Source organism: Nematolebias whitei, chromosome 5, assembly GCF_014905685.2.
Source record: "Nematolebias whitei isolate Nwh7 chromosome 5, NemWhi1, whole genome shotgun sequence".
Taxonomy (NCBI): Eukaryota; Metazoa; Chordata; class Actinopteri; order Cyprinodontiformes; family Rivulidae; genus Nematolebias; species Nematolebias whitei.
This window is the reverse complement of record NC_056502.1, coordinates 52,921,498-52,932,406: the sequence shown is the minus strand read 5'-3', so window position 1 is coordinate 52,932,406 and position 10,909 is coordinate 52,921,498. Positions and strand designations below refer to the sequence as shown.

Below are 10,909 nucleotides of genomic sequence, written 5' to 3'. Positions count from 1 at the left end.
CCTTAGACATTCATTCATAACATCCTCATGACATTCATATATAGGAACTTGAGGTGGGCACATGGCCATGGGTGGTGGGACGACCTTACTCTCACCCCCTGTGCCTGTGCTCACTTACAACGGTTGCATTTAGACACTAGGGTTTGGATAGAGTTGGGGTGGAGGGGAAACTGGCATCATGCCAGCCTTTGCTCCTTCTTATTTCCTTTTTAATGGCACTATACAACAACACACATCAACAGCACATCTAGGGGCGGGGGTGTATGTGTCGGGGTCTTATTTTTTATTTATTTTTTCCTCCCCCACTAGTTCCCTAACTGCCATTCCGGGGGTGGGTTCCGGGAGAAGGGAAGGCCGTCGGGTGTTGACCAGGATTATGTGGGGGTTCAGGGTCTAGGGGGTTGCCGTGGGCGGTGCTGGCGCTGTGCTCTCCCTGGGGTTGTTTGGACCCCCTGAGCTTGGCTCTTGGGTGCCATGGTTGGCCCGTTGGCCGGGGTGGCTGCCGGGGCCTGGCGGGCGGTCAGCTGGGGGCGCGTGCTTGGTTGTTGGCGGTGTGTGGGGGTGGTCGGTGGCGTGTCCTCTTCATGGTGGGGGGGGTATCCTGTCGGCGGGACATGGCCTGGGCCGGGTCTGGGGTATTGGCTCTTCTCCGCTCGAGAATGAATGGGTTTACCTCCTGGGTTTGGGCATGGGCTGCCCCCTGTAGAGGGCGGGTACATGTCTTGGACCTGGGGGGTATAGAGTGCGTATCGGGAATAAGAATGAAATGTATCGTTATTGTATGTCTTTGAGTGAGTGAATGTGAGACTGAGGTTGGGATTGTGTGATTGTGTCTGTGTATGAATGGGTATTTGTTAGGTCAAGACTCGGACTGCCCCCTCTTTGATACAACTGGGGGTGCTTGGCATCGCGCCCCTATCGCGCGGCCCCCTGGTGGGGTGTGCCCTTGCCTGCCGGCGCGCTTGGGGCCCTTGGTGTCGGGGGCTGGGCGCTTGGGCGTGTGTCGGCTCGGCCTGGTGTCTGCCTAGTGGGGCTCGGGTCCTCTGGCCCTGTCGGGCCTTGGCCTGGGTGGTGTGAGTCCTCGGTGCCCGGGCCTCGGTGCCCGGACCTGGACCTACATCGGTGCGGCGGGTTCCGACAGAGGCCTATGAGTTTGTCGCTGTTGGCCCCGGGGAGTCACTGTATGTGGTCGCTGGTGGGGATCTTCCGGTTCTCCCCTGTGGTCTGTTCTGGGGGGTGGGTGAGTGGTTCGTCCTGTGTGGGTGTCTCTGGGGGCTCCGCAGTCGGGGTCCCTCCTGGGGTCTTGGGCTCTGGTCCCCCCTTTTTCATCTACCTCTAGTCTTGGGGGTCTGGTCTTTTCATCTACCTCTGGTCTTGGGGGTCTGGTCTCTGCTGCTTCACAGTTACTATTAAATGTTCTATTAGAGAAGCCTTATACACTTATGCATGCTCACAACCACACACAAATAGAAGCAGGGATGCTTATGTAGGCTTTATATGTAGATATATAGATATGTATGTGAATGTATATTCATGTGTATGTATGTATGTATATAGGCGTAGGTATGGGTATATATATTTATGGAAACTTACTGCAAAGCCATGAATATTTTAAGTTCTTTATACATATGTATTTTGTTGCTGTGTTTTGTCATGTTCTTTGCAGGTGAACAGACAGTGGCCGGGTGTTTTGCCGTGTGCTCTCTTTATGTAAATTTCTTATATTTTGGAGTCTTACTTTGTCTTTTCTTTCTTTCTATCCTATTAAAAAAAAAAAAAAAAAAACTACACTAGATAGTCACTAGAATAAATATTTCATAATAATGGTGTGGAGAGGATGGCTGTAAGGGGAGAAGGGAGGCCATCTAGGGAAAAAAAAGTAATCCACTATCGTCAGTTCGCTCGAGTCAACCTCCTGTGAGTTGTCCAGTTGAGGTTTCGGATCACCGGGGTGACGTACGTCCTCAAGCGACGGTGTAGCTGTGCCGATGATAGGCTGAGGGGGTGGTGCCTCCACACTCTTGGGAGACCCCACAGGGGTGATGGGTTCAAAGATGGGCCGCCCTTCGTTCAAATAGACCGATGCATACACCTCTGGCACTTGTTGTGGTCGTTCTTGCGTCGGTTCTTGAGGGGCTGTGTCTGACCCATCAGGGTGAGTTGGGTATAGGTAGATCCCATCAGGGGTTATCAAGCTTGGCGGGTTGGATTCTTCAGGGCTGGTAGGATCAATAGGGACAGAGCTTGTAGAACTGGTCGGGCTACGTGGACCAACTTCAGTACTCACGAAATGAACAAATTAGGTTTCCAATTGATACAGCTCTGGGCACTCCAGGGAGAGGAGGGGTGGTTCAGGAGAGGCCGCCCTCACATCCATGGGTTCGTTCTTAGGCTGAGCCTCTGTAGGTTGTGGGTCAGGCGAAGTAATAGCTGGTATCTGATGCTGGGTCATCATTATCAGGGTTGGTGACAGATGATGTTAGGTGGGTTTGCACTTTGACCCTGAATTGCTGTCGTTGTGGGAGTCGGGACCAGTGGGAGAGTGGCTCCCAGGTCTGCCCCTAAGGAGGCCGGTAATGTCGGGGGCAGAGGTTCTGATGATCCCTGCGTAATCCCAAAGGATGGGCCATGGACCAAGGGCAGCCCTGTGTACAGATGAATTGCCACGAACCTGGTTGTATCGTGGAGATGTTCCCACAACTTAGTTACCACTGGGTAGTAGGAGGCTCATGGTGGGATAGCTCCCCTTGGCCGATAAGGCACAGAGTTCAGAGCCGAGGTCCAGATGACTTTGTAGGTACGTTCTGTTTCCATGCACACTGCTGCCGATACTTGCGGTAGACTATGTGGCTCATCTGAGACAAGAATGCCATTCACTGCCACCCTGGCCACCAAGCCAGAATGACAGCGCTGGCACCACCAAGACGAACCAACAGCCCAGAGATACTTGGTTTCTGCCAATCCTTTGTGACAGAAACAGCAGGTTACTTCATGCTCCTGTAATGACAAAAGGGGGTAAAACAAGATCTAATACTTCAACAAAACTATTAAAACACATACACACATTTTTTTTTATTTTCCCCGGATTCCATCACTCTTCAGAGGCCCCCAACCGTTACTGGGCCTATACAGGCCGTCAGCCGACATCGAGGACCTCATCAAGCAATGTGACCCGGAGTTAAACATACTTTTTAGATTAATGATTAATAACAGCGTTAGCGGGGGGAATTTAAGCAGTGTTGGTTATATTGATTAAGTTTTGTATCTTCGGAGGATCGACAGTCTCAATCCACGGAGATTCCACGGCCTCCACTCACCTCTGGTGCAGCAGGGAGAGGTTCAGGTCTGGGTTTGAAGATGGCAGCATAAGTCATCATCCAGACTATGATAGGTACTGTGGTACAGAGACCAGTCCAATATAACACTGAACAGACTCCCCAGGCCAGACCCCATCCAATTAGGATAGCTATTTTCATGGTCCAACTGTGTCTATTTTGGGGTCGCAAGGATAGGGTTTGGTGCAGCAGGTGTGCTAGTACAGTGATGGCTATGGCGCCTTACATTATGGCCGTCACGATTTTTCCAGCTGTGTTTCCGCAGTTTGTGATGGGTATGGGCAAGGGGGTGAGTGTGGCCACACACTCAAGGGTCACTACGATGGAATCCACTAGCCGCCAAGCTGAGATCACTGCCTTTTGTCGAAGTGAGGTCTTGACTCTTCCCAATAATTAGGGCCCCACTTGACTTTAACCTGCCATCCAAACACCCGCAAATAAACAATGTTAAAAATCCACGGTGTCCCCATCGGGCTGGGGTTATATGGTAACTCCCACTGGTCGCTTATTAGCATGAAGCCAGGAATATTACGAGTCGGAGACGCCCGGGTGAGATCTGGTTTCCGGAAGGTTTTTACACACGAATTGTAATAATTCTTTGTTTTGTTTGTGAAAATTGAATAATCTCTTCTAGGTCTGTCTAATTTTACCAGCTCACCTCTGACAATTAGAGCTGGTTCGTACAGCCCGGTTCTGGATCTTTGAAATAACAAATCCCACACGTCTGCACGGGGTTGTTGCTTCGATCTTGGGAGGAAGGCTATATCGCCCGGCCAACACATCGGGACGTTCCTCAGCGTGGTTTCGTCCCAAGTCCAACACTTCTCGACGATTTCAGCTGATTTTATTTTATCTCTTCTTCTCCAGATTTGACTAGGGCACCTTATAACGTCTTTTAATAAGTTTCTTTCTGACCTTTTTCTGCGATGAGATCTGTTGATGAGTCTAGCGCCCCTTTGGTCTGTTTTTACTCGTTCGCTTTTTTGTCTGTGAGCTTCCTTCTCCTTGGGAACGTCTTGCTGGCCCAAGCTTTCAGCACACTTCGGCTTTTGTCCGTTTTACTTGGTTGAGACTTTTCTGCGTCGTTTTTACTGTCCTCAATCGGGTGGATGGTGGCTCCAATGGAGTACACTCCCCTGTATGGTGCAATGATCATCTGCACGGAAACTCTAACCCTCTGGGTGGAGTCTGGCCTTATGGGAGTGTCCACCTGTTGTGCAGCCGTTCCGGGAATCTGCAGCACTCCTTGCCTCTCCCAGGCTTCTGGGGTCACTAGATACTCAGCGTTTTTTTGCTTGGGTCTAGCCCCGTTTATAGCCCACACATCTAGGCTGGTGGTGTAGTAGTACAAGTTTGTATGCCTGGTCCCTGCCTCACGAGGAACCTCTGGCAGGTCGATTAATGGGAGATCTTGGTTTAGGATTACCTCTGCAACCAGTTGAGCCCATGTTGTTAGCTCCCAGGGACCCTTCCAGCCACCTTTTTGAGCTTCTTCGTTCACTTCATCAGGCAGCTGGTTTACATCACCACTATCTGTCCCCGACAGGTCCCGGAACACCTGAAGATCAGCGGAAACAGATTAGTGCTGAGAGGTGCGTTTCTTACTTTCTCCATTGAGGGATTATAGGGCCAGGATTGCTGCACTGACTGCTCGAGCAAATCTTGAGGATTCCAACATTTCCCTTTCTGTTTAGTTCTTTCTCCCTCATTTGGTCCACCTATCCCTGGATATAAAGGTGGGGGCGAGGGTGTTGCGTTTGGCCCTTGGTCATACTGTTGCATTTTTGGGGTTTCTTTTGGGGCCTCAGACTTTCTTTCGTCCAATTGTGCTTTAAAGGACTTAAGGGGGTCGAAGTATCTCCTTACTTGCCAACCCATTGCCCTTTCTGAGTGCATCAGCTTACCATCTTGCATTTTTGTCTGACAGCACCCGCAGTACTTCACGAAGGTTCCGTTTCACTCACAAGTACAGTTTCTTGAACCTTTGCCGCTCAAATCCCATTGTGTAATTATAATCATCCGAGGCAAGACAGCGACTCTGCATTCTCCATGAATGAATGCATCCATTACTTTTACAGGTTTTACTTGGAAGTCTCGGACATCTAGCTTACTTGCCTTAGGTTTGAGGGGTTTCCTCTTTCCTGGTCCTTCCCAAAGAAGGGGCAGACCACTAGGTTCCAGGCAGATCACACAGCTGTTCCCTAGCTTGTTCCACTTGATGGTTTCATCTTCTGTCGACAGGTATCCTTTATTAGCATATTCCAATGTTTTCAGGGCCCTACCTGCTCAAAGCTCTGAAGTTGTTCTTCGTAGGATAACTCCCCCACATAAAGTGGCCATTCTAATATGGGGGAGCGTGGTGCTTGGTTCATTGGCCATACTCCGGTTTCTGGTTTCAACTTAGCTAGGAATTGGCTTCAGTTGCTCTATTCCTTGGATCCCTTTCTTTACTAACTCGACTGTGTTTTTGTCTAAAAGTCTCTTCACTCTGTCTGTGGCGTTGTATTTGGGCCTTACTGCAACTGCTGACGTGTGATCCTGTGCTCTGACCCACACCTTCTGCCCCACCTTGAATGAGATTTCAGGGTCTGGCTGTTCCTCTTTATCGCCGGAGCCCCGCCCAGTTTCCTGTGTGGTGAACTGTCGTTGGTTGAGCTCCTCTGAGGGGGAGGGTCTACCAGCTCGACGCCTGTCATTCAAGGCCTGCCCTATTTCCAAAGTTTTAGTACTCCATTCTTTGGTATTAGCATTTTTAGCTATCCAATTTTTGACTAAACCTATGGCTCTTTCGGCTACTACGTTGGCTTGAGGTGTGTAGGGAGGTGAATACACACGTATTACCCCAAAATCTGGCACCAGTGATCCACTTGTGCGTTGCGAAAATGCGTTCCATTATCTGTTCTCAGTTCCTTTGGAACGCATAACGACCCACAGACTTGCTCTAACATGCTAACAACGCTGTTGCCATTAGCTTTCCTTGCTGGCTTCACTACCACATACCCTGACATCGAGTCTGCTAGCACTAAAAGGTATTTCTCTCCCTTCTTGCCCGTGACTCCCATAGGCCCAGCTACATCCGTGCACACTGAGCCCCATGGTATGGTGCTTTTGGTAGTTTGCCCATTCACTCGGTGCCCTCGCCGTCCTGCGTTGTATTGACCACATACTTCACAGTCCTGGAGCACCTTGCAGATCTGTTTTAAAGGGACCCAGAGCTCCTGGCTCTCCAACTCCTTATGTGTAGGTTGCATGCCTGCATGACCGAGGCCTTCATGCACGCCCCGCACAACCTCTAACATGTACTCTTCTGGGAACTCTGACCCTCGGAGGTTCTGTCCCACTTCTCGATCCCGACAAAAACTATTTTTCTCTGCTGGACATAACGATAGACTTCTTCGTTGCCCTGCCAGTATTTTCCTTCTCTAGTGTGGGACTTTTGGTGCTCCACTTCTAACTGTAGATTTAGCCTGAGTTCAGCTATTTTCTTCCTCAAGTCATGGTGAGCCACCACTTTTCCCTTAGCACTTTAAAATCAATTTTCTTCCCAGATGGATAAGTCCTCATTCAGGGCTTGTGCACAGTAATGACTGTCAGTCACTACTTTTGCTATTTTCACTTTTTTGTTTGTCAGTTCCAGTAGTCCTTCGAGTACTGCCATTACTTGTCCTGTTTGCGCACTTCCTGGCACTCTCCCCCTCCTACTGCAGCACTCGTTCCCTTGATATTTGAGGATAAGTCCCCAATGTGCCACCTGATCAGATCCCTTCTTGGATCCATCCGTGTAGAGAGTCCAGTCATGCATTTTTTGTTTCTCAGGTTTCTCTTTTGTCATTTTTCTGCTCGCCGGTCCTATCTCTAGATCGGGGTCTAACAGAATGTCTTCCCATCTACCCCAGCTTGTGTTGGTAGCTTTGGTACTCTCAATTGTCCCCTTTCTGAGATATTTGTGCACTTGGCTCTGTGTTATTACTTTAATAGGCTGTCCCTGAGCCAGATCTTTTAGCGTTCCCCAGTATCTAGCAAGCACTGCTAACTCGTTTTCTTCCTGAGGAAACTTTTTCTCCACTGAGGTTAAAGTGTAACTCCAAAGAGTAACTAAACCTCCATTTTCATTTTTGACTGTTATCATGGCATCGTCTCCCTCACAGCTAACTTCAGCTATGAGTTTTGTCATCAGGCTTCTTGGTTCTAATCGTACCGCTTCCTGTATTTTCGTTCCGAGTTCTTCTAGGTCTTTTTGGTTTTCTGTAGTCCAAGCTTTTTTGTTTTTCTGTTCGTTTTCTCCTTCTCTTTTCTTCAGAATCAGAATCAGCATAAACTTTATTGGCATTGCACCAAGATACAACGCGAATATGTACTTACAGTCGTCCGAAGTTGGGCGGAGTGCACGAAGCTGCGGCTAAAATAATTAGCGCGGCCTTCTTATTCTTATTCAGAATAATATTTTGCTTGGATAAGAAAAGGAAAGAAAACACGAGGAGAGACGGTATAAAAAAAGATCTCTCACACCGTGTCCTAGACAGGGCACAATTTGAGGCATCAAAAAAACCTACCACAGCAAAGCAACATAAACAGACGTTATACATGAACATATAGGCGGTGAAAACATTGAATTTTTAAGGGAAAGTCATAGCATAGTCCAGAGCCCCCCCTCAGCCATTGTCCAGATAAGAGGTGACGTTCATCTTCAGCTCAATTGAGGTTCTGTTACATGTCCACGGCCTTGGGGAAGGGAGGAAACAGTCAAAGCATCTTTGTTGTTTTCAAAACATTCCAGGAGGAGTTGAGATAAGTCCGGCATCAAGGCCACAGTTTGGGTCAGGCAGAACTCGTAATTGTTGTTTCTGCCTTTAAAGTCTCGCTGGTACATATTCTCTGATGGAAACTCCAAAACAGCCGAATTGATCCTTTACTCCAAAGTCGAGCTCACAGCTTCTCCAGATTATTCCCACCATTCATGAGTGCTGCCAGGGAGAACACAGTCCTGGTACAGCTGCTCCAATTCCCTGTCACAGCTCCGCATTCAGTCCGAGCACTGTCAAGCTTCAACACCTCCACACGAATTTGTAGACAACCAGATTCCACCAACCCAAACAGTAGATTCTAGTCATCATCATGAATCCATTTTTTCCTCTAGAGTTCAGAGTGTCCTCCTTACCCTAACTCCTGTCGGGAGAAGTTGATCGATTTTGTTGAGAGACCAGCTGATCCTTCCAATTAAGAGGTATGCAGGAAAAAAAAGAGGCTTTTTAAGGGTTCACAGGACAAAAGAGCGCAGTGGGTAAGCAGGTGGGGGTGCAGAGAGAGAAAACACGTCTGGTTTCACCGTAGAAGAGCAAGAAAAACGGCCAGTAATTCTCTATTTCCCACATCATAGTTTTGTTCAGCTGCAGACATATGTTTTTTTTTATTTTATCATCTTCTTGACATCTCTGGGACATAACAGCTCCCACCCCTGTATCGGAAGCATCCACCTCCAAAATAAATTGTCTCTTGGGATCAGGGTGGCAGAGGATAGGAGCAGAGGAGAACAGATCTTTGAGCTTACTGAAGGCTGAACCCACTTCGGGAGTCCACTTGAAGGTCCGTAGTGTGGAAGTGAGCTGAGTGAGGGGGGCTGCCACCTGACTGTACCCTTTAATGAAACTCCTGTAAAAACTGGTGAAGCCCAGGAATCGTTGCAACTGCTTTCGGTTCTCCGGGACGGGCCAATCCACCACTGCATTAACCTTGATGGGGTCTGTGCGATACTGTCCTCCTTCAAAAATAAAACAAAGAAATAAGACTGTGGAGATGTGGAACTCACACTTTTCAGCTTTCACATAGAGTTGATTTTCAAAAAGTCTTTGCAGAAATGACCTGACATGTTGGGTGTGTTGTATAGGGTCAGTGGAGTAAATGAGAATGTCATCCAGGTACACAAAGACAAATTGGTTGAGAAAATCACGGAGGACTTCATTAACTAGGGCCTGGAACACTGCTATGGCATTGGTGAGGCCAAAAGGCATTACCAGGTATTCAAAATGACCTAACGGGGTCTTGAAAGCTGTTTTCCACTCGTCTCCCTCTTTTATTCTCACGAGATTGTAAGCGTTACAAAGGTCCAATTTAGTGAAAATAGTGGCCGAATGGAGCTGTTCATAGATAGAGTCAATCAGAGGCAGGGGATACTTGTTTTTTACAGTAATCTGATTAAGCCCTCTATAATCAATGCAGGGTCTTAAAGTTTTATCCTTCTTTGAGACAAAGAAAAATCCTGCTCCCACATGGGAAGTGGAAAGACGAATGATACCAGAATTTAATGACTCTTCTATATAGGTCTTCATGGTCTCTTTTTCTGGGCCTGAGAGGTTAAACAGTCTGCTTGAGGGGAGGGGAGCTCCCGGCAGCAGATCAATGGCACAATCATAAGGTCTAGGAGGAGGCAAAGATAGTGCTTGAGATTTACTAAATGATGTGAGATTGAGGTATGTGGACGGGATATTCAATAAATCAGTCTCTTTGGGTATCTCCTCTTTCTTCTTACGTGAGGAGGAAATGGCTGACCATAAATAATTATTTAAGCAAAAAGAGCTCCATTTTTCAATTCTTTTCGTCTCCCAGTTAATCACGGGGTTGTGAGTTTTTAACCTAGGGAAACCTCATATAAATTGTGGAGAAGGAGAGTCAAAAATGAAGAACCTACCCTGCTCATGGTGATTTCCTGAAGTAATAAAGTGAATGTCTTGAGTCAGGTTGTGTATTTGGGTGAGATTTTGTCCAGTGATTCCGATAACTCTCATCGGGGTCTGTAGGTTCTGGGTAGGTAAGTCTAGCTGTGTCACCCGGTCTCTGCGGATGAGGTTTTGTTCCGCTCCGGAATCGATGAGTGCTACAATAGGAAGTTGACATTGTTTAGACAAAATAGTCACTGGGAGGGTTAAACATGGTGCAAGAGAAAGAGAAGAATTTTCCACCAGGATCTCCTGCCTTAATGGTGAGAATGTTTGTTTCCCCAGAGCGGGCAACGAGCAACAAAATGTCCAAGCTTACCACAATACATGCAGGCTCGCGCCTTTATACGTTCCTATTTCTCCTCCGGAGTTAGGTGAGTTTGTCCAATCTCCATTGGTTCTGTCTCAACCTCGTTAGATGTTGTAGCATGACTGGATTCCTTCAGTGTGTAACGTGCCTCAGAAACAGGAGCTGAGCCGGCAGGGTAGTAGCCATGGCTTTTTGGCGTGTGACGTAACCCAGAAGCAGAAGTTCTCTGGGAATTGTAGTTCTTTTCGCGAATACGTTCTAGTCGGCGATTATCCAGACGAGTAGCCAACTTTATTAAATCATCCAGACTATTGGGTTCATCTCGGGCAGCAAACTGATCTTTAATGTAATCGGACAATGACTGAAGAAAGGTACCTCTTAGTGCCAACTCCTCCCATTTTGTTTGAGCTGCAGTAATCCGGAACTCGAGGGCGTGTTCGGCGACGGACTTTCTGCCTTGCCGTAGTGTCAGGAGGCGCTTCACTGCTTCCTCCTGCTGGAATGGATGATCAAATACAAGTTCAAAATCTTTAAAAAAAACCAGGCAAAAG

General features: G+C 47.8%; 1 protein-coding gene across 1 annotated transcript in view; it reads right to left on the bottom strand.

The window, feature by feature from the left end:
• Nucleotides 1-2,452, bottom strand: part of popdc3 (popeye domain containing 3) — a 53,039-nt gene extending 50,587 nt beyond the window's left edge. Inside the window, exons 1-2 of the mRNA XM_037677344.1 lie at nt 2,319-2,452; nt 1,961-2,219 (exon numbers count right to left, since the gene is read on the bottom strand). Coding sequence (XP_037533272.1) covers nt 1,961-2,219; nt 2,319-2,452 — 393 coding nt within the window. The remainder of the gene's footprint in view (nt 1-1,960; nt 2,220-2,318) is intronic.
• Nucleotides 2,453-10,909: the final 8,457 nt, after the last annotated feature.